Raw genomic sequence first — 21,838 nt, forward strand, 5'->3', positions numbered from 1 at the left:
CTCTGGGTTAACCCAATCTCTTCATGCCAATTAATTCCTTATATTGAAAAGCGTCTGGGGATCGTCCTGGTCCCCAAGCTAGGGAGTTTCATTTTCTTCAAGACCATCATCACTGACATGTTTTTTTGTGGGGTGTGTGTGTGTGTGTGTGTGTGTGTGTGTGTGTGTGTTTTGAGACAGAGTTTTGCTCTTGTCACCCAAGCTGGAGTGCAGTGGTGTGATCTCGGCTCACTGCAACCTCTGCCTCCGGGTTCAAGCAATTCTCCTGCCTCAGCCTCCTGAGTAGCTGGGATTACAGGCAGCCACCACCACACCCAGCTAATTTTTGTATTTTTAGTAGAGATGGGGTTTCACCATATTGGCCAGGCTGGTCTCGAACTCCTGACCTCAGGTGATCCACCCACTTTGGTCTCCCAAAGTGCTGAGATAACAGGCGTGAGCCACCACGCCAGCCTTTTTTTTTTTTTTTTTTTTTTTTTTTTTTTTGAGACAGTCTCACTCTGTTGCCCAGGTTGGAATGCAGTGGCACGATCTTGACTCACTGCAACCTCTGCCTCCCGGGTTCAAGTAGTTCTCCTGCCTCAGCCTCCCAAATAGCTGGGATTACAGGTGCACCCCACCACACCTGGCTGATTTTTGTATTTTTAGTAGAAACAGGTTTTGACACGTTGGTGAGGCTGGTCTGGAACTCCTGACCTCAGGTGATCCACCGGCCTCAGCCTCCCAAAGTGCTGAGCCACTGCACCTGGCTAACATGTTTTTATTTAAAACAAACAAAAGTACCTCTTATTTGATTTACCATAAGGAGAACTATTATTTATCTGAAGTCTTGATTTTTTCTTTCTTCTGCAGCACAGAACACATTGTCTCTTTTTCACATTCTCTCATATAATATTTCCTTTCCCTGTGTTAACACATTTAGATTTTGCCGTTTTTCCATTTGAGCTTTTGATGTTTGTACATTCTATCTCCATCCTTGAAGCCCTTTATTATTATTTTTGTTTCTATTTGTGGGTTTTTTCCCCCTCTAGAAAAAACAAAAGATTCGTTTTTCCCTTTAAAAGTGATATGGACCCCACTTATCAAGATGCTGGTTCGACTGGATGTGGCGGGCTTGTACAGTAGTCCCAGATCTGTGATTCTGTCTCTGCTCTTCCTCAGTTCAGCTGTCTGTTCCTGACTTACATGTCCTCTGCTCACGTTGTATACAAGCCCGTAGTGTAAATAGATATAGCTGCTTTAGGGTGCTCTGGAGATTTTGCCCCTAAGTCACCCTGTTCAACCAGATGTCTGCTGAGCTGATATCTTCTCCCTGTTCCATGTGAATGCATGAGGGTCTTCACCCCAAATCTGTGTTATTTGGGTGCTATATGATTTTTAAATCTATAGTTTTTGCTCTGCTGGACTGTCCAAGGTACCCTGGTGTTGTAAACAAATACCAAAGTTTTATTAGCCTGAAACAATTCCCAAAAGCCTAATATCCCCCAGGGTAACATATTGATAGTGAAGTAAGCAGTTGTTTCAAATTACTTCATAGGAATTTTTATTTGGGGTAGCCAGGCATGAAACTGCCAAGGCTTATAAAACTGGTAATTATAGTTGGCAGAGGAGAGCCAAGACTTGAGTTGAATAAGTCATGAATATTTTTGAAAAGCCCAGCCTCTCCCAGCATCACGCCCTGGTCCTCTGTCCTATGGGGTCGTCATCCTGTGCTTTAGGGTATTCTCTTTGGAGAGGGGTTGACTCATGTGCCTATCAGATGAACGGTAGCTCCCTTCCTCTGAAGTTGGGCCACATACCAAGTGGCTCTCTGTGCCTTTGTCCTGTTACAGATCGATGCCTTCCAGCACATGCAGCATTTTGTCCAGACCATGCAGCAACAGGCCCAGCATGCCATCGCTACTGAGGACCAGCAGCATAAGCAGGAACTGCACAAGCTCATGGCCCGGTGAGGTCCCTACTGACCTAGGGCAAGTCATATTCCAGCCCTGTCATCCCAGCAGCCTCTGCAGCAAGGAGGAGTTCAAGGCTTCTTGGGTGGCTGATTGCTGACATCTCTTTCCTTTTCCAGTAGGGATCCCAGGCAACCACCAAATATGCTGCTCCAAAGTCTCTGCCACTTGCTTTCCTAGGTTCAGCAGCCCAAGAACACCCATGTGCTGTTCTCTTGGCGTCTGACTTTAGAGTTAGAGTCCTTGTTTTCAAATGTCAGATATGGTGCCTTTCTTTTTTGAGATGGTCTTGCTCTGTCACACAGGCTAGAGTATGGCCTTGATCTCCTGGGCTTAAGCAATCCTCCTATATCAATTTCCCAAGTAGCTACAGGCACGTGCCACCACACTGGCTAGTTTTTTGTAGAAATGAGGTCTCTACAAACAACAGGCCTGCGTTTCCCCCTACAAGTTTAATGTTGCCCAGGCTGGTCTCAAATTCCTGGACTCCAGCCAGCCTCCCTCCATGGCCTCCCAGAGTGCTAGGATTATAGGTGTGAGCCACTGTGCCACCCTATGCTGCAGATTTGATATTTGACTTCAGAGAAGTGACTTAACTTCTCTGTGCCTCAGTTATCAATATAAAAGGGACAGTAACAGTTTCTATTTCCTAGGGTGGTATAAAGTAGTGTGAGGATTAATGCAAAGAGTACAATGTCAAGCATTTCGAGCAGCACTTGGAATATAGTAGCAGTCAATAAATGTGGGCTAATCTCATTTCAATGAATGGAGGGGAAGGAAAAAGTAAGGGAGAAGCCATATAGCAATAAGAGAAGTAACTCTCAACAACTGTCACCCACAAAAATTGGATTTGGGGTAGATAGGTCCATATAGACCTATCTGTACCAGGTACCTGGTTTATGCTGTCATTGAGAGACAAAGGTCAAGATGGAAAGATGGTATCTTAAAATTATATTCCAGGCCAGGTTCGGTGGCTCATGCCTGTAATCCCAGCACTTTGGGAGGCCAAGGCGGGCGGATCACGAGGTCAGGAGATCAAGGCCATCCTGGCTAACACGGTGAAACGCCGTCTCTACTAAAAATACAAAAAATTAAGCCAGCGTAGTGGCGGGCGCCTGTAGTCCCAGCTACTCGGGAGGCTGAGGCAGGAGAATGGTGTGAACCCGGGAGGTGGAGCTTACAGTGAGCCGAGATCGTGCCACTGCACTCCAGCCTGGGCAACAAAGCAAGACTCCGTCTCAAAAAAAAAAAAAAAAAAAATGTATTCCAAAAGCCCATCTCCTTTCTTCCATATGGCTGAAAATTTTGCTGGCTCCTTCACATTGCCTCCTGAGAACAAGAGGAAATACTAGAAGGGCTTCAGTGTCCCCCTAACAATTCGTGGCCCTCTTACGAGGGCTGTTTTGAGGAGGGAGCATCATGGGGGCTTGTTTCTCTGCTTCCAGATGCTTCCTGAAACTTGGAGAGTGGCAGCTGAATCTACAGGGCATCAACGAGAGCACAATCCCCAAAGTGCTGCAGTACTACAGCGCTGCCACCGAGCACGACCGCAGCTGGTACAAGGTGATCAGAAGCAGGGCCGCCTGCGAGACCCAGCACCCTGGCTGGCTTGCTCATGTCCTCCTGTGTGCTCGTGGTTACAGCTGAGCTTCTGTGGAGCTAGGCTGATGCTGTTAATTTGCTTCTTGAGTCCCTGGAGTCTGTCAGTCAAGGCCCAGGGAGCCTGCGTTTCCCCCTACAAGTTTAATTAATACAGAAAGATTATTGTGAGAAATACTTGTTACACCATTATTAGGTGTGTGGGGTGCTGGGGATTGCTGCTGTCTTACAGATTCTGAGCTGCTTGTTTTCCTGGGAGCATCTGGACACATGGTTAATCTCTGGAGCCTCATCTTCCCTTGGGTCATCTGTTCCTGCTCAGCATTTTTCTGATTTCCATCCTTGCCTGCTCCTCAGCTAAGAACTTAACTTTCTTTATTTTTATTGGAAAGATCCAAGTAACATCCTGTTATGTTACAGGAAACTTTTGAAAGAAATAAACAGAATTAGAAAATTTTTAAAAGATGTGATAGAGGGGTGATTTTTGCAAGTATATATCTTTAGTGAGAACACACATTCTCATTTCTTTTTGAGAGGCTTCCTGGTAACTAGGTGTGGCAGATGTCATTGATGTCTTTCCAGTATCTCCTTGGTTTGCCAATACTTTGTGAATTAATCCCTCTGAAATCTAAACTTGCATCTGAGGACTGCAGAAGCACTTATAATACAGATCTTACCTTTGTTTAGGCATGCTTCATTCTGGTTTGCATGAATGTCCAAAGCTGTATGTCCAAAGCTGGAAAATACATCCAGTAAACACTATTAGCTGGAAGCTTATTAATCAGAGTTGCATTCTAACCAGAGTTACTTTTCTTCATTTAGCTTTTAGGAAGTAAGCAAATCGCAAGAAAAAAGCTGGTTTCAGGAACTTTAGTTTTAGTTTTTAAAAGCATTTCCTAATGTGGGTCCCTTTGGTTTTATAATGTGTTCTACCATCAACGTCATGGCCCTGTGTGCATTCCAGGACTGTTTGTCTGGTTCACCTTGACCCCAGGTCATTGCTAGGCACATAGCAGATATACAAGAGATGTTCGGTGAATAAATGAAGGTATGGAAAAACTGAAACCTGGGTCATTGTAGAATTCTTACTCACCAAGTAAAGGTTAATTGTGATCAGTCTATTCTGCTTAGATGAGAAGACGGACACACCTGTGTTCAAGGTTTTTGGCAAGGCATACAAATGAATTACCTGATTATTCAGAAAGTTCAGCTATTAGTGGGTCATGTAGTGTCCTGCTGTCACTGCAGAGTTACCGTGCCTGGAAGCAAACTCTGCCTCACACTCGCTAAACCAAGCAGTGGTACGCTATAGAGTCATTGCCGCTCAGAACCCCAGAGAGACAGTAGTATTCCTTTATCCAAATAAGCACCAAGGGTTCGTCCATCAAGCATTGAGCACTGGTTCTCTGTCAGGCCATGGGCTAGGTGTGGAGACCAGGTGGATGGGTGAGATTCTTTCTCCATCATGCTCCTATGCTCTTCATGTCTTCCTTTGTCCACTATCTGGTGACCTGTCAAGACTTTGCTCCCCTGAAATACTGTGATGACTGCTGCTTGCCCCCACTTCTGCTTGCCGCTTCTGCTCTCCCCTAAATGTACACTTTATATCCAATGCAGCTCTGCTTTCTGGGTGAAAGTGCCAGCCCCGTGCCTGCTGCAGGCATGCTTTACTGGCCTCGCTCTCACTCCTCGCCTGCGTGTATCTCCTGTGCAGTCACATCCATGGGCTTATTTCCCATGAACCAATCTGTGCATCTCTGGCCTTATTCTTCCCCCTTGCCAAGTAGTCCCCACCGCTGCTCTCTCGTTTCCCTCCTTGCCCTTCTGCAGCTCTCTTCCAGACCTACCCCAAATCCCTTCTTGACAAAGCTTTCCAAATCCCTGCCCTTGCTACTCCCGTTGCGCCTTGCAGAGTACCTAGGTCTTCAGGTTTGTGCGTGAGCTCCCCTAGGAGGCCAGGAGATCCCTTGAGGCAAGAGCTGTCTCCTGCTCCTCTTGCTGTGCCCTTCTCGCAGTGCAGTCACAGCAGTACGTTATATAGTTAGTGCTCCACAAAGTCAGTGGATCATGTTGAATTTAGCAAAACAGCCATTTCTGAGTGTCTCCTTGAAGTGTTTGCTTTATGGACACAGAGAAGAGGCAGGAGCAGCTGTTCCTCAGCATTTACCTTGCACTCCTCTGAGCCCTGCTGTTGGTCACAGCTCTGGTGTCTGTCCTTGCCTTTCTCCCCAACCAGGCCTGGCACGCGTGGGCAGTGATGAACTTCGAAGCTGTGCTACACTACAAACATCAGAACCAAGCCCGCGACGAGAAGAAGAAACTGCGTCATGCCAGCGGGGCTAACATCACCAACACCACCACTGCCGCCACCACGGCCGCTACTGCCACCACCACCACCAGCACCGAGGGCAGCAACAGTGAGAGCGAGGCTGAGAGCACCGAGAACAGCCCCACCCCATCGCCGCTGCAGAAGAAGGTCACTGAGGTACCCTTCCCTTCTTCCTTATTACCAACCAACCAAGGTGCCAGGCTCTCTGAGAAATGGAACCGTTGTTAAGCTTAAAAGGAACCTGAGGCTGTATCTGAAGTGCCAGGTGGAGCTGGAAAATACTGCCTGTCTGCCATCCAGCACTGCCTGAGACAGGGCTTTGTGTGGATATTTGTGTTTGGGGAGCTGACGCAGCCTCCACGCTGAAGAACAAGCTCCTTGTCAAGCTTCCCCGTGGATGAGCTCATTCTCTACGTGCTGCACCTGTGTGTGGGTGGCTGTACGCAGCTGCAGGTCCACTCTGAGGATGGGGCTTGGGAGGTCCATCCTCTGCCTTTTTCTCTCCACTTCCACTTCTTCCCCTTCTTCTTGGACTGTCAGTTCAGAATGCACCAGGGCAGCTGGCAGGCCCAGAGATCTGAGTGTTCAGAGCCTCAGCCCCATCTCCTCCCACCATCCCGTTCAGAAAGCCACCGTCAGCCCCAGATAATAAGTTATGATACAGTTGCCATTTATTGAGTCTTTGCTGTGTGCCAGGTAATGATTAAAGCTTTTTCATGCATTAACCAATTTAATTGTTATAACCACCCTTTGAAGTAGGTACTATTAGTATGCTGTTACGCCCATTTTACAGATGAGAAAGCTGAGGCAAGAGTGTCACTAACACGTGTGTGTTCCAACAGGATCTGTCCAAAACCCTCCTGATGTACACGGTGCCTGCCGTCCAGGGCTTCTTCCGTTCCATCTCCTTGTCACGAGGCAACAACCTCCAGGATACACTCAGGTATCAGAGAAGGGGAGGATGCAACTCTGGTAGGCTATGTTAATGGCAGGACATAGAAGTCACACGTAAAAGTCCTCTTTCCCTTCCTGACCCTGATGAGGACACCCAAGATGGGTGTATGTGCCTTTTTTCTGCACTGCAGTTTGAAGAGTAACAGCTGACTGGACCCCGCCTGTGTGGTGAAACCTGCAGAGAGTGAGGAGGAGAAGTGGAGCGAGAGCTCCCCATGTGTGGTTTATTATGTAGGGACTATTCACCCATTTGTTAATCACAATATTTCTTTTTTTCTGACTGCCCATTGAAGTCACAGTATTTCTAAAATCCCTCAGCAACTTGGAGAGGTCTAAACAAATGACCCATATCAATCAGTCCAGAGGGTAAAGGTGACAAGGTCCATGTCCTCCTTCATTGGAGGATCTCCAGCCAGCTAAGAGGCAGGTGTCCCTGTTGCCTCTGCCCTACAGCGACTCTTATATGTGCAGACTTGTGGCTCTCTAAAGGTCATCCTGGCTCGTCTGTTTGATGTCTTCGTACGTGCTGTGGTGACCCCTCAGTGACCTGGGATGAAATGCTCATTTGCTCAGGGTGATTCTTGTGGTGTTCAGTCAAGAGCACTGCCACCCATCACAGACACCTGCTCCCATGGGAGAACAAACACATTTGAGAGTCACTGGTTGGAGTCCCTGCCAGATCTCTTCTCGGAAGCCTTAAAGATTAAAAACAGACAGGCAAAAACTGGGAAACTAAATTTTCTATGACTTTCTCATTTCTTTTTCAGAGTTCTCACCTTATGGTTTGATTATGGTCACTGGCCAGATGTCAATGAGGCCTTAGTGGAGGGGGTGAAAGCCATCCAGATTGATACCTGGCTACAGGTGAGAACACTTGGTTACAGGTAAGGGTGGCCCCGATTTTCTCTTCTGGAGAGGGTGAGAGCCATCCAGATTGATACCTAGCTACAGGCGAGGACACTCGGTTACAGGTGAAGGTGGCTCCAAGTCTCTCTCCTGTGTGTCTCCTCATACAAGCATGCTCTGTTCAGCGTTGCAAGGCAGCACGTGTTCATACAGTGCTAAGGAAGTAGGGCTCAGTCCCAGGGTCAAGGGTCCATATTTTCTTTATTTTCTTTTAGAAACTAAAGGGAAGGGAATGAACCATTTCAGAGTGTCAACCAAAACAAGTGATAATAATTGATCTTTGCCTAGAAGAATAACTAGTTGTTTCAAGTTTCATATGCCACATACTGTGTCTTTTTGAATACCAGGTTATACCTCAGCTCATTGCAAGAATTGATACTCCCAGACCCTTGGTGGGACGTCTCATTCACCAGCTTCTCACAGACATTGGTCGGTACCACCCCCAGGTACGTGGAGACCCTGAGCAGTTTCTCTTCTAACCACTGGTTTGGTGGTCAGCCTTTCCAAAAGCTGCCCTGGAGACACAAGCGCAGGAACTAGGAGTCATGTGTTCCATCCTGGCCCAGGAGGGTCTGTCCAGCCAGTTGTCCCAGAGGGCCCGGGAGCCTTGCTGAAAAGAAAGCATATTCCCTCCAAGACTTGAGTTAGCCCCTTCCTGGTAGCCTCAAGCAGATGTTAATGTCACACTCATCACTTGTTTTGTCATTCTCCTTAAAATTCACACCAGCTCTCCCCCAACCCACATTCCTTTATAGATGTTCCTTCTGTCTTTCCCTCAGGCCCTCATCTACCCCCTGACAGTGGCTTCTAAGTCTACCACGACAGCCCGGCACAACGCAGCCAACAAGATTCTGAAGAACATGTGTGAGCACAGCAACACCCTGGTCCAGCAGGCCATGATGGTGAGTTGGAGCCACTGTGGGGTTCCACAGACCCTGGTCACCTAGCTGGTGGGTACGAGTGGGATTGTTTTTCTTCCTCACATTGGTGCTGTGCACTCCCTTTGACTGCCAGAAAGAGTTCCTCCTGTGTCTCCAAAACAGACCTTTCTGAGGTTAGCTGATTCTTGGTGCTTCTCTCCTTCTTCTCTTGGCTTCAGGTGAGTGAGGAGCTGATCCGAGTGGCCATCCTGTGGCATGAGATGTGGCACGAAGGCCTGGAAGAGGCATCTCGTTTGTACTTTGGGGAGAGGAACGTGAAAGGCATGTTTGAGGTGCTGGAGCCCTTGCATGCTATGATGGAACGGGGCCCCCAGACTCTGAAGGAGACATCCTTTAATCAGGTATGGGGTAAAAAACACGAAAGGACATAACCCTGTGGAAACATTCTGCCACTAAAAAAAAAATGAGAAAAGTTTTTACAAAATGAAAGGACGTGACCCAAGGCCTTTGTCAGACTAATAAAACGAGCTCTAATGGAGGTCACAGAGCATAAAACACCAGAAATTAGTTACAGGGACCCTCCTGAATTTTAACTGGAAAAGCCCAAGATTTCTCAAGGGGTCATCTTGTCTCTCCTCTCACCCTTCCTTCCCTGTAAGCCATGCTGCTGGTTTGGGAACTCCAGGGTTGGAGGCCTGCACCTCTGCTCTCGCTTTCTCCAGACCCCTGCCAGTGTCTTCAGTCCACAGCGGGCTCCTGAGTAATGTCTGCAGTCAGCCTGGGGATTTTGCCGCCTGGCTTGGTTGAGACTTTAACCACTTGAAAATGTCCCTGCTTTCTCTCTCAGGCCTATGGTCGAGATTTAATGGAGGCCCAAGAGTGGTGCAGGAAGTACATGAAATCAGGGAATGTCAAGGACCTCACTCAAGCCTGGGACCTCTATTATCATGTGTTCCGACGAATCTCAAAGCAGCTGCCTCAGGTAGGAGCTCCTGGCAGGGTTAACTGTCATTATAGTCCTCTCTGTTTTACTGTCTATGAATGTTCTAACACTCATTCCAAAGCATCTGGTTTTACTTCTGCTTTGGGACAAGTAATTGTTATTAGCAATCCACTGAAAAATAGTTAAATTGCATTTAAATTCCTCCCTGGAGGCAGAACACTAAATCCTTTGGTAATTATTCACAGCTCACATCCTTAGAGCTGCAATATGTTTCCCCAAAACTTCTGATGTGCCGGGACCTTGAATTGGCTGTGCCAGGAACATATGACCCCAACCAGCCAATCATTCGCATTCAGTCCATAGCACCGTCTTTGCAAGTCATCACATCCAAGCAGAGGCCCCGGAAATTGACACTTATGGGTAAGGACCATTGTGCACTTCTGTCACCCGCTTCTCCCTCCTACCCTGGCTGAGACCCCCTCCCTCTTCTGAAATTACTGCTTGCCATTCCCACTACTCACCTATCATAGCTACATCTTTCCCATGCTCATTGAGAGGAAAATAGAGGACAAGCAAATTTCTTATTATGTCGTCAGGACTTAGTTCATTCATGTAGTTGGGCTTATGTCAAGCATGATCACACATAAAGGGAATGACAAAGGCATACAAAGCAGAGAAGTAACAGTGGAAGGCAGGTGTTGGGGACTGATGAGGCCAGGAAGGAGGCAGCTGGGTGCAAGCAGGGAAGTTGCTAGCTCCTCTGAAAAGGGGGCTTCTGGCTCTTGAATTTTTTTTTTTTTTTTTTTTTTTACCATCATAGCCTCTGTGGTAAATGATTGTGTAAAATGAACAAGTGGATTCTCACAGTGAGATTTGTTAAGCAAGTGGCCTCTGGAATTTCCCTTGGGGTAGAGTGTTACTTATGGGGGATGTTTAGGGAGGCCTGAGTGCTGTGGTGGCACTTTGAGGCCTCTCGCTGTTTGTTTGTTTGTTTGTTTTTGAGACAGAGTTTTGCACTTGTTGCCCAGGCTGGAGTACAATGGCGCAATCTTGGCTCACTGCAACCTCCACCTCCCAGGTTCAAGTGAGTCTCCTGCCTCAGCCTCCTGAGTAGCTGGGATTACAGGCATGTGCCACCACGCCTGGCTAATTTTTGTGTTTTTAGTAGAGTTGGGGTTTCACCATGTTGGCCAGGCTGGTCTTGAACTCCGGACCTCAAGTGATCCGCCTGCCTCAGCCTCCCGAAGTGCTGGGATTACAGGTGTGAGCCACCGTGCCTGGCTGCCTCTCACTCTTCCCCCCGCCCCACGACAGAGACTCACTCTGTTGCCCAGGCTGGAGTGAAGTGGTATGCTCTCGGCTCACTGCAACCTCTACCTCCTGAGTTCAAGCAATTCTCGTGCCTCAGCCTCCCTAATAGCTGGGATTACAGGCGCACGCCACATACTCAGCTAATTTTTATATTTTTAGTAGAGATGGGGTTTCACCACGTTGGTCAGGCTGGTCTCAAACTCCCGACCTGAGATGATCCGCCCAGCTCAGCCTCCCAAAGTGTTAGGATTACAGGTGTGAGCCACCGCACCCGACCTCGCCTCTCGCTCTTCATAATACTAATGTTTCTTTTTTTTTGTTTGTTTTTTTGTTTTTTTGAGACGGAGTCTGGCTCTGTCACCCAGGCTGGAGTACAGTGGCGCAATCTCGGCTCATTGCAAGCTCCGCCTCCTGGGTTCACGTCATTCTCCTGCCTCAGCATCCCAAGTAGCTGGGACTACAGGCGCCCGCCACCACGCCCAGCTAATTTTTCTATTTTTAGTAGAGACGGGGTTTCACCATGTTAGCCAGGATGATCTCGATCTCCTCACCTTGTGATCCACCCGCCTCGGCCTCCCAAAGTGCTGGGATTACAGGCGTGAGCCACCGCGCCCGGCCTATAATACTAATGTTTCTTAAATGCAGTGATTATTCACCAACACCAATTAATCATGGTCCACAGGTGATTGTCTCTGCATGGGCTGTTGTCTTCTGATACCAAAATGTGGGTCAGGCTGGTTCTTGGGGTGTTTAATTAAAGAAAGTTTAAGAAAGGAATTGTTTCCAGAGGTGTGAACAAAGCTAACAGAATCAACAAGGAGCGCTAATGAACAAGTACAAGTGAGAAATTGTTACTCAGCCCTCACCCCCACACTCCAGAACTAGAAGAACAAGGAGCCCAGCAAGAACCATCACCGTGCTGGAGAGGCCATCTAGCAGAGTCTGCGGCCCAGAGAGAGTGGTGTGGCAGCTTCTAGAACTGGGGCCAGGCTGGTGGTCGGGGGCACATATCCTGACCTCTCCTTCTACCCATCCTTTGACCTCTTGCCAGTACCCTTCTACCATGGCCATGCCCAAGTGGGATCCCAGGTGATACAGCCTGTAGGAGTCAGGCTTCTCAGAACAGAGGAGGACAGAGTGGGTCACAAAACAGGAATGATCATTTTTGTGCCTAACCATTCCTGGTCCTCAAAAACAGGTTTGGTTTTGTTTTAATTTGAACAACATTGGTCATTGAGAACCATAAAAGGCAAAGCCACTCTTTTCATCAATTCTAAGGGTTGTTTTTTCTTTTTGTGAGGAACGTGTGATTAAGTAAGGCATATGTAGTCTGTGGGATCTCTTGAATGCAGTGGTGCTCTTAGCTGAAGAGCTGAGGACCTCTGATGTACACTTACCGCTCCCACTGTTCCTTACAGGCAGCAACGGGCATGAGTTTGTTTTCCTTCTAAAAGGCCATGAAGATCTGCGCCAGGATGAGCGTGTGATGCAGCTCTTCGGCCTGGTTAACACCCTTCTGGCCAATGACCCAACATCTCTTCGGAAAAACCTCAGGTATTCAGAAACCCTGAAATGGCAACAATTTGAGAAGTCTTCCAGTTTTCTCCTACATTTGTCTCATGTAGTCATGTATTATACCTTAACAAAAAAACTAAAATTAGGGAGCCAGGCACTTGAATTCATGCGTGTAGTTCCAGAAACTCCAGAGGTTCAGGCAGGGGTGTGGCTTGAGCCCAGGAGTTCAAGGCTGCAGTGAGCTGTGATTGCACCACTGCACTCCAGCCTGGGTAATAGAGCAAGACTGTCTCTTTAGAAGAAAAAGGCTGGGCACAGTGGCTGACACCTATAATCCTAATATTTTGTGATTCCGAAGTAGGAGGATCACTTGAGCCCAGGAATTCAAGACCAGCCTAAGCAACATAGACCCCATCACTATTTATTTAAAAAAATTAAAAGGTGACCAGGCACGGTGGCTCACGCCTATAATCCCAGCACTTTGGGAGGCCCAGGCGGGTGCATCACTTAAGGTCAGGAGTTCGAGACCAGCCTGGCCAACATAGTGAAACCCTGTCTCTACTAAAAATACAAAAATTAGCTGGGCATGGTGGCGGCCACCTGTAATCCCAGCTACTCAGAAGGATGAGGCATGAGAATTGCTTGAACCCGGGAGGCGGAGGTTGCAGTGAGCCAAGATCACACCATTGTACTCAACAAGAGTGAAACTGGGCAACAAGAGTGAAACTCCATCTCAAAAATTAATTAAAGTAAGAAAAAAAAACTAAGTGGCCAGGCATTGTGGCTCACATGTAATCCCAACACTTTGGAAGACTACAGCAGGAGGATTGCTTGAGACCAGGAGTTCAAGACCATCCTGGACAACAAAGTAAGACCCTGTCTCTACAAAAAATAAAAAAATCAGCTGGGCATGGTGGCTCATGACTGTTGTCCCAGTTACTTGGGAGATGGAGGTGGAAGAATCATCTGAGCCCAGGAGGTCAAGACTGTCATGAGCCAAGGTTGTGCCTCTACACTCCAGCCTGGGCAGCAGAGCAAGACCCTTTCTCTCAAAAAATTTAAAAATAAAAATAGGCTGGGCACAGTGACTCACGCCTGTAATCCCTGTCTCTACAAAAAAAAATTAAAATTAGCTGGGCACAGTGTAGTCCCATCTACTCAGGGTTCTGAGGCAGGAGAATCACTTAAGCCCAGGAGGTCGAGGCTACAGTGAGCTGTGATGGTGCAACTGTGCTCCAGCCTAGGTAAGAGCGAGACCCTGACTCAAAAAGTAAATTTTTAAAAAATGTTTTAAAAATGAAAAATTAAGTTATAAAATTGTGTAACTTAATTTATAACCAAGTTCTTCCAGAGTTTTTAGGGTATTCTCATTGGGAAATGCCTTTAACAACCTCCAAAGAATCCAGCAGGGAGCAATCTGTGGCAGGTAGACTGGAGAGTCGGCAGATGGGATGGGTCTCACCCCTTGTGGGATGAAAGCCAAACCTTTCCCATCGTCCATACTCTGGCACTCCTCTTCCTGTTAAGACCATGAGAATTCACTTGAGAGGCACTTTAGTCACTTGATTGTTCCCCCAAAGCCATGAGTTGGGCAAGTTGAGGAGACCCGTGTTGTTTTCACTGCACCATCAGTGCACTGTCTTTCTATGATGCCTTATTCTTCACAAAGCGTCCCTCAACACACACACCAGCCTGGTGCAGCGGGGGCTCATTAAAAATAGTCAGGGCCAGGCGCAGTGGCTCATGCCTGCAATCCCAGCACTTTTGGGAGGCCGAGGCAGGCAGATTATGAGGTGAAGAGATTGAGACCATCCTGGCCAACATGGTGAAATCCCGTCTCTACCAAAAATAATTAGCTGGGCATGGTGGCATGTGCCTGTAGTCCCAGCTACTTGGGAGGCTGGGGCAGGAGAATCGCTTGAACCCAGGAGGTGGAGGTTGCAGTGAGCCAAGATTGCGCCACTGCACTCCAGCCTGGGTGACAGAGTGAGACTCTGTCTCAAAAAAGAAAAAAAAATAGTCTGCCTGTGTCCTGAGCTGAACAAGGTTATACTCTCTTTACAGTACACTAACCTTGCTTTTCTGTGGGCGCCAGCATCCAGAGATATGCCGTCATCCCTTTATCGACCAACTCGGGCCTCATTGGCTGGGTGCCCCATTGTGACACACTGCACGCCCTCATCCGGGACTACAGGGAGAAGAAGAAGATCCTTCTCAACATCGAGCATCGCATCATGTTGCGGGTATGTGATGTGGCCACGAGAGCCAATACCCCTTCCATGGCAAGGAATCTCTGTAGCGCTGCTCTTCTCATTCCTCTCTGTATGTCTGTCACTGAAAAATCTCTTTGAGAGAATCAGCTTTGAAGAAGGTTTAATAAAGTGAGTCCTAAAGCAGATAACCTTCTAAGAAACTGAAGGACCCTTAAGCTGAGAAACTGTTTTCACCATCCTAGGGAAGACTAGACAGATAAATATTCGGCGCCATGTATTTACTAATGTATACAAAGCACTGGCCGTATGGAGAAATAATGTTTAGTAGATGTGTAAGTAATAAGAAAGAGAATTGCTTGTTGAACAGTTGCTTGAAAGCTCCAGTACTCTCATCTGCACAGAAGGCCTATACTGAGGTGAGGTCTCGTGTTTTTCCCTTACGCCTTGGGGTTCCAGTGGTCATCAGGTTAGAGTGGTCACTTCGTTTTTCCTTTTGCCACGTTCTTATTTCCCTTCTCCTTTGGCTGTGATGGGGAAGTTAGAACTCAGCTCTGCCTGGACCCCAAGACTTGTTTCTTCCTGGACTCAAAACTACATGTTTTAGGCTGCTCTCTTACTGAACAGTTGTGTCCTGATGCAGATGGCTCCAGACTATGACCACTTGACTCTGATGCAGAAGGTGGAGGTGTTTGAGCATGCCGTCAATAATACAGCTGGGGACGACCTGGCCAAGCTGCTGTGGCTGAAAAGCCCCAGCTCTGAGGTAGGCCACTGGGCCCTGCAGACCTGCGCTCTCCTGGATCCCCCACTCACAATAGGATGGCCCTCCTGTCTGTTCATGCACACACAGTGGCTCTTCTTTGCTGTGATTGGCTGTACAGCATGTCCAGACTTTTCTAACAAAAATGAAATGGGTGAGCAAGACAAGTTCACAGAGTTAGAATGAGTAGTTTAATATTTCTCCAGAACTCTTTATATATTAAAGAATTAAAGATAGTTGTCTTTTTTATATGTGTTACAAATTTCCTATTAACTTAGTTTTTAAATGTTGCTAATTTTTGATTTGGTTTGGTTTGGTTTGGTTTTTGATACACAGTCAGCCCTCTATATCCATAGCTTCTGCATCTGTGGATTCAGCCAACTGTGGATAGAATATTTAAAAAATATATATATATATATATATAAAAATAAGAAATGTAAATTTTAAAAAATATAGTAGAATGACTATTTACATTGTATAGCATTCTCATTGTATTAGGTATTATATGTACTCAAGATGATTTGAAGTATAAGGGAGGTTGTGCATAGGTTACATACAATACTGTGCCATTTTATTAAAATATTGTTTTTGGCTGGGTGCAGTGGCTCACACTTGTAATCCCAGCACTTTGGGAGGCCAAGGCAGGAGGATCACTTGAGCCCAGGAGTTCAATACCAGCCTGGGCAACATAGTGAGACTCCATCTCTATTTTTTTTTTCCCCCACCCAGGCTGGAGTGCCAATGGCAAGATCTCAGCTCACTGCAACCTCTGCCCCCTGGGTTCAAGCGATTCTCCTGCCTCAGCCTCCCAAGTAGCTGGGATTACAGGCACATATCACCATGTAGGTTTAATTTTTGTATTCTTAGTAGAGACAGGATTTCACCATGTTCAGTCTAGTCTCAAACTCCTGACTTCAAGTGATCCACCCACCTTAGCCTCCCAAAGTGCTGGGATTACAGGTGTGAGCCACCACACCTGGCCTGTGAGACCCCATTTCTACAAAAAAATTAGTCAGGCATGGTGGTACATACCTATAAGCCCAGCTACTCGGAAGGATCATTTGAGCCCAGGAGAATGAGGCTGCAGTGAACCATATCATGCCACTGCACTCCATCCTGGGTGACAGAACGAGACCTTGTCTCAAAACAAAACAATAATTTTTTTTTTTAGAGACAAAAGTCTCACTCGCTGGGTCACCCAGCCTGGTCTTGAACTCCTGGGCTCAAGCGATCCTCCTGCCTTGGCCTCCTGAAGTGCTGGGATTAGAGGCATGAGCCACCACACCCAGCCTACACCATTTTATATAAGGCACTTGAATATTGCAGATTTTGGTATCCGATGGGGGCCCTAGACCCCATCCTTTGTGGATACTTAGAGACGACTGTACAAGCATTTTTAAAAGTTAGAAGTTACCAAATTTTTAATCCTTTTCTTTAAAGTTTCTTCCTTTGGTTTGTTTCTGTGTGGTGTGTTTGTGTGTTTTTTTGTTTTTTGTGTTTTTTTTGAGACAGGGTCTTGCTCTGTCACCCAGGTTGGAGTGCAGTGGCGCAGTCTTGGCTCATTGCATACTCTGTCTTCCAGGTTGAAGTGATTCTCCTGCCTCAGCCTCCAGAGTAGCTGGAATTACAGGCGTGAGCCACCATGCCTGGCTAACTTTTTTTTTTTTTTTTTTTTTTTGCGATGGAATCTCGCTCTGTCACCCAGGCTGGAGTGCAGTGACCCGATCTCTGCAAGCTCTGCCTCCCAGGTTTACACCAGTCTCCTGCCTCAGCCTCCCGAGTAGTTGGGACTACAGGCGCCCACCACCATGCCCAACTAATTTTTTTTTTTTTTTTTGTATTTTTAGTAGAGATGGGGTTTCACTGTGTTAGCCAGGATGGTCTCGATCTCCTGACCTCATGATCCACCCGCCTCAGCCTCCCAAAGTGCTGGGATTATAGGCGACAGCCACCGTGCCCGGCCACTCTTTTGTATTTTTAGTAGAGACAGGGTTTCACCATGTTGGCCAGGCTGGTCTTGAACTCCTAGCCTCAAGTGATCCGCCCTTCTCAGCTCCCAAAGTGCTGGGATTACAGGCATGAGCCATGGCACCTGGCCTCTTCCTTTGGTTTTATATTTAGAAAGGCCCTCTCCACCTTGAGGTTTTTTTTTAACCTATATTTTCTTACACTAGTTACAGGGTTTTTTTACATTTAAGTTCTAACCCAAGCCAGACACTTTGGTACACACCTGTAGTCCCAGCTACTTGGGAGGCTGAGGCAGGAGGATTGCTTGAGCCCAGGAGTTCAAGGCTGTAGCACATTAAGACCACACCTATGGACTGGGTGCAGTGGCTCATGTCTATATTCTCAACACTTTGGGAGGCCAAGGCAGGCGAATGCTTGAAGCTCAGGCGTTTGAGACCAGCCTGGGTAGTGTTGCAAAACCCCATCTCTACAAAAAATAAAAAAGTAGCCGAGTATGATGGCGCTTGCCCATTGTCCCAGCTACTTAGGAGGCTGTGGCGGGAGGGTCACTTGAGCCCAGGAGGCAGGGGTTGCAGTGAGCTGAGATTGTGCCACTGCACAATCTGTCACTCAGCCTGAGTGACAGAGCCAGACCCTGTCTCAAAAAAAAAAAAAAAAAAGGAAAAAGACCACACTTATGAAAAGCCATTACACTCCAGCCTGGGTAATATAGTGAGACCCTGTCTCTTGAGAAAAAAAAAAAAAAGGCCAGGCACGGTGGTTCACACCTGTAATCCCAGCGCTTTGGGACGCCAAGGCGGGTGGATCACAACGTCAGGAGTTCGAGACCAGCCTGACCAACATGGTGAAACCCTGTCTCTACTAAAAACACAAAAATTAGCTGGGCATAGTGGCACATGCCTGTTATCCCAGCTACTCAGGAGGCTGAGGCAGGAGAATCGCTTGAACTGGGGAGGTAGAGGTTGCAGTGAGCCAAGATCATGCCATTGTACACCAGCCTGGGCAATACAGCAAGACTCTGTCAAAAAAAAAAAAAAAAAAAATCTTAACTAAGTTTGGAATTTATTTTAAGATTAAGGTGTAACTTTATTTTTTTAAAGATGACTAGCCAGGACAACACTGTTGGCCAAATAATTCATCCTTTCCCTGCTATTTAGAAGATTTTGTTTTTATTGAACACTAAATTTTTTTTCTTTTATTTTTTGAGACAGAGTTTCGCTCTTGTTGCCCAGGCTGGAGTGCAGTAGCACGATTTTGGCTCACTGCAACCTCCGCCTCCCAGGTTCAGTGATTCTCCTGCCTCAGCCTCCTGAGTAGCTGGGATTACAGGCCTGTGCCACCATACCTGGCTAATTTTTGTATTTTTAGTAGAAACGGGATTTCACCATGTTGGTCAGGCTGGTTTCAAACTCCTGATCTCAGGTGATCCACCCACCTCAGCCTCCCAAAGTACTGGGATTACAGGCGTGAGCCACCACACCCGGCCCAAACACTAAATTATTACGTGTCGTTGGATTTCTTTCTAGGACTCCTCTTCTGTTTCATTGCTCTTTCTGCCTGTTTCTCAAGTTCCATGGTGTTAATACAAGTCCCTTCTCAGGGGCTGTTGTCATCTATTTTTTTTCTTGAGGCTGTTACATCTTTATACTCACAAGGGGATATTCTTAAACTGATATTTTTCATTTACTCAGATCTTTAAGTCTTATACATTTCTAATTAAGTTTAATCCAAGGCATAGTTCATTGTTAGAATTGTGAATGAGGTTTTTGTAATGTTATACATTCTAACCAGTTATTAATGGACTGTAAGAAAACAACTGATTAGGCCAGGCGCAGTGGCTCAGGCCTGTAATCCCAGCACTTTGGGAGGCTGAGGCAAGTGGATCACTTGAGGTTAGGAGCTCAAGACCAGTCTGGCCAACATAGTGAAACTCCGTCTCTACTAGAACTACAAAAATTAGCTGGGAGTGATGGTGGGTGCCTGTAATCTCAGCTACTCAGGAGGCTAAGGCATGAGAATCACTTGAACCCAGGAGGTGGAGTTTACAGTGAGCCAAGATAACACCACTGCCTTCCAGCCTAGGTGACAAAGCGAGACTCGGTCTCAAAAAACAAACAAAAGACAGCTTATTAGAGTATAATTATGTTGAAATTGAAGTTTCCAGAGCCTTGCTTCACATGCACTCCTGTATTCTAGGTGTGGTTTGACCGAAGAACCAATTATACCCGTTCTTTAGCGGTCATGTCAATGGTTGGGTATATTTTAGGCCTGGGAGATAGGTGAGTAATTTAATTTGGTTTTTTTAGTCTTCTTTATCCCATTGTAGTTTTCCTAAATGGTTTCATTTGGTTTTCCAATTAAATATATGGCTCTTTGGTAAATAAATATTGGTATTGTGTATGTAAGGTCTCTTTTACAACATTAGCCTTAGTTCCCTATTGATTGTGATGCCATCAGAAGAATGCATCAAACTAAAGAAAAGGAAGAATAGTTCAAGCTGGATGCAGTGGCTCATGCCTATCATCCTGGGAGGCCAGGGCAAGAGGATCACTTGAGCCATGAGTTTGAGACCAACTCGGGTAATAGCAAGAGCCCATCTCAATAAAGCCCCACATAGTTCAAGGATACTACTTTCTTCTTAGTTTGGCTTAAGGTATTAAAAGCAGTATTTCAGGGCAGGCTCATGCCTATAATTCCAGCACTTTGGGAAGCTGAGGTGGGAGGATCACTTGAGCGTAGGAATTTGAGACCAGCCTGGGCAACACAGCAAGATCCCATCTCTACAAATAATGAAATAATTAGCCAAGTATGGTGGCATACACCTGTAGTCCCAGCTCTTTGGGAAGCTGAGGTAGGAGGATCACTTAAGCCCAGAAGGTCAAGGCTGCTGTGAGCTGTGATTGCACCACTGCATTCCATCCTGGTCAACAGAGTAAAACTCTGTCTGGAAAAAAAAAAAAAAAAAAGTAAATCATATTGATTTTATTCAATAAATATTTGTCAGTCACCACTGTGCTAAGATAAATCTTTTTATTTCTGTAATTGAAACCAACTAAACTAGATCCTTCGATATTTTTGCATAATAAGTTTTGTCCAAATGTACTGACTGAAAATGTAATTTAGGAATGTTCAGAAATGGACTTACAAGAATGTGAAGAAGACTGGTTCTCTGATGTCTACTGTTTTTCATCCTGGAATCATGTCTCATGCAACTATTTGAAAGTAAAAATAATTTTATCCCACAAAAATAGTAGATTTTTATTTTTAAAAGTCTAGCAGAATATCTGTTGATAAAAGCCAGGTGGTTGCCGGGATTGGCTCAGGGACTTAAGGAGACGAGACCCTGTTACAACTGCTCAGTAAAAATGATAGAGTCTTATCACCAGAAGGTGCCAGTGCTGCCAGAAATGACTTATTAGGTCACCAAAGACCTCAGGATCTCAGTACAGTGGGACACCCTGTGACTCACACACACACCCATATTTCAGCAGGAGTTGGCAAACTGTTTCTGTAAAGGACCAGTTAAGTTGTTTTAGGCTTTGTGGGCCCTTTGGTCTCTGTCACAACTACTCAGCTCTGCTGTTGTAGCACGGAAGCAGCCTGGAACAGTGCCTAAACAAGGGAGCATGCTGTGTTCCAGTAAAACTGGACTTGCAGAAAAGTGGAGGTGGAGGAGCTGGATTGGCTGAGGGCTATTGTTTACCAACTCCTAGCTTACGGTATCACGTACTTATTGATTTTTTTTATCCGTGCTCTCTGTTGATCCTACCTGATCTCTTTTCTGTTTCTCAGACACCCATCCAACCTGATGCTGGACCGTCTGAGTGGGAAGATCCTGCACATTGACTTTGGGGACTGCTTTGAGGTGAACACATGTTCTAGAACCCCACCCTCATCTTCCCGGGTGATCACTTTTCCCCCGCCTCTGACACTTTAGGCAGACTCAAGCCCAAACTGCCTTACTCTTAACCCCTTCTGTCCCTACCAAGGCTGTAGTTAAGTCAGTGTAAGAAATGAAATCTGGGCTCTTAGTTGGACTGTAACCCCCTTGGAGCAAGGGCTGCTGTTCACATGCCCTGTGAGTGGAGGAGTTCCCCATCCTCCATACCACTTGTTGCCCAAGGGCCTGGACACAATGCACATTTGTCTTTTTTCCTTTTTGTTTTCTCTTCTTTTCTGTTGTTTCTTGTTTTTTAAGTTGTCTTTCAAATCCCTATGACAAGTCCTCTCACTAAACCCAAGCTGCTTCATGTCTCTGCTCTAATTAAAATCTGCAGGTGATGCAGAGGAAAGCCACCTGCTCCACCTGGCTCCAGGTTAAGAAAATAAACATTGATTTGGCTTTTCCCATTTATTATTCTGTAGGTTGCTATGACCCGAGAGAAGTTTCCAGAGAAAATTCCATTTAGACTAACAAGAATGTTGACCAATGCTATGGAGGTGAGTGGATATTGGGAACGAGCTGCTCTGAAATGGGATCAAGACAGTTACAACCTTCTCTGAAGAC

General features: G+C 46.4%; 1 protein-coding gene across 2 annotated transcripts in view; it reads left to right on the forward strand.

The window, feature by feature from the left end:
• Positions 1-21,838, forward strand: part of MTOR (mechanistic target of rapamycin kinase) — a 151,745-nt gene that overhangs the window by 120,878 nt on the left and 9,029 nt on the right. Inside the window, exons 37-52 of one of the 2 annotated variants that reach the window (XM_007980575.3) lie at positions 1,833-1,948; positions 3,398-3,515; positions 5,788-6,036; positions 6,723-6,823; positions 7,602-7,698; positions 8,088-8,186; positions 8,520-8,642; positions 8,840-9,022; positions 9,469-9,603; positions 9,810-9,984; positions 12,294-12,429; positions 14,486-14,633; positions 15,244-15,366; positions 19,528-19,610; positions 21,124-21,196; positions 21,697-21,771. In XM_007980575.3, coding sequence (XP_007978766.1) covers positions 1,833-1,948; positions 3,398-3,515; positions 5,788-6,036; positions 6,723-6,823; positions 7,602-7,698; positions 8,088-8,186; positions 8,520-8,642; positions 8,840-9,022; positions 9,469-9,603; positions 9,810-9,984; positions 12,294-12,429; positions 14,486-14,633; positions 15,244-15,366; positions 19,528-19,610; positions 21,124-21,196; positions 21,697-21,771 — 2,034 coding nt within the window. The remainder of the gene's footprint in view (positions 1-1,832; positions 1,949-3,397; positions 3,516-5,787; positions 6,037-6,722; positions 6,824-7,601; positions 7,699-8,087; positions 8,187-8,519; positions 8,643-8,839; positions 9,023-9,468; positions 9,604-9,809; positions 9,985-12,293; positions 12,430-14,485; positions 14,634-15,243; positions 15,367-19,527; positions 19,611-21,123; positions 21,197-21,696; positions 21,772-21,838) is intronic. The other variant, XR_012089784.1, reaches the window with a different exon arrangement.

The sequence above is a fragment of the Chlorocebus sabaeus genome, chromosome 20 (assembly GCF_047675955.1).
Source record: "Chlorocebus sabaeus isolate Y175 chromosome 20, mChlSab1.0.hap1, whole genome shotgun sequence".
NCBI lineage: Eukaryota > Metazoa > Chordata > Mammalia > Primates > Cercopithecidae > Chlorocebus > Chlorocebus sabaeus.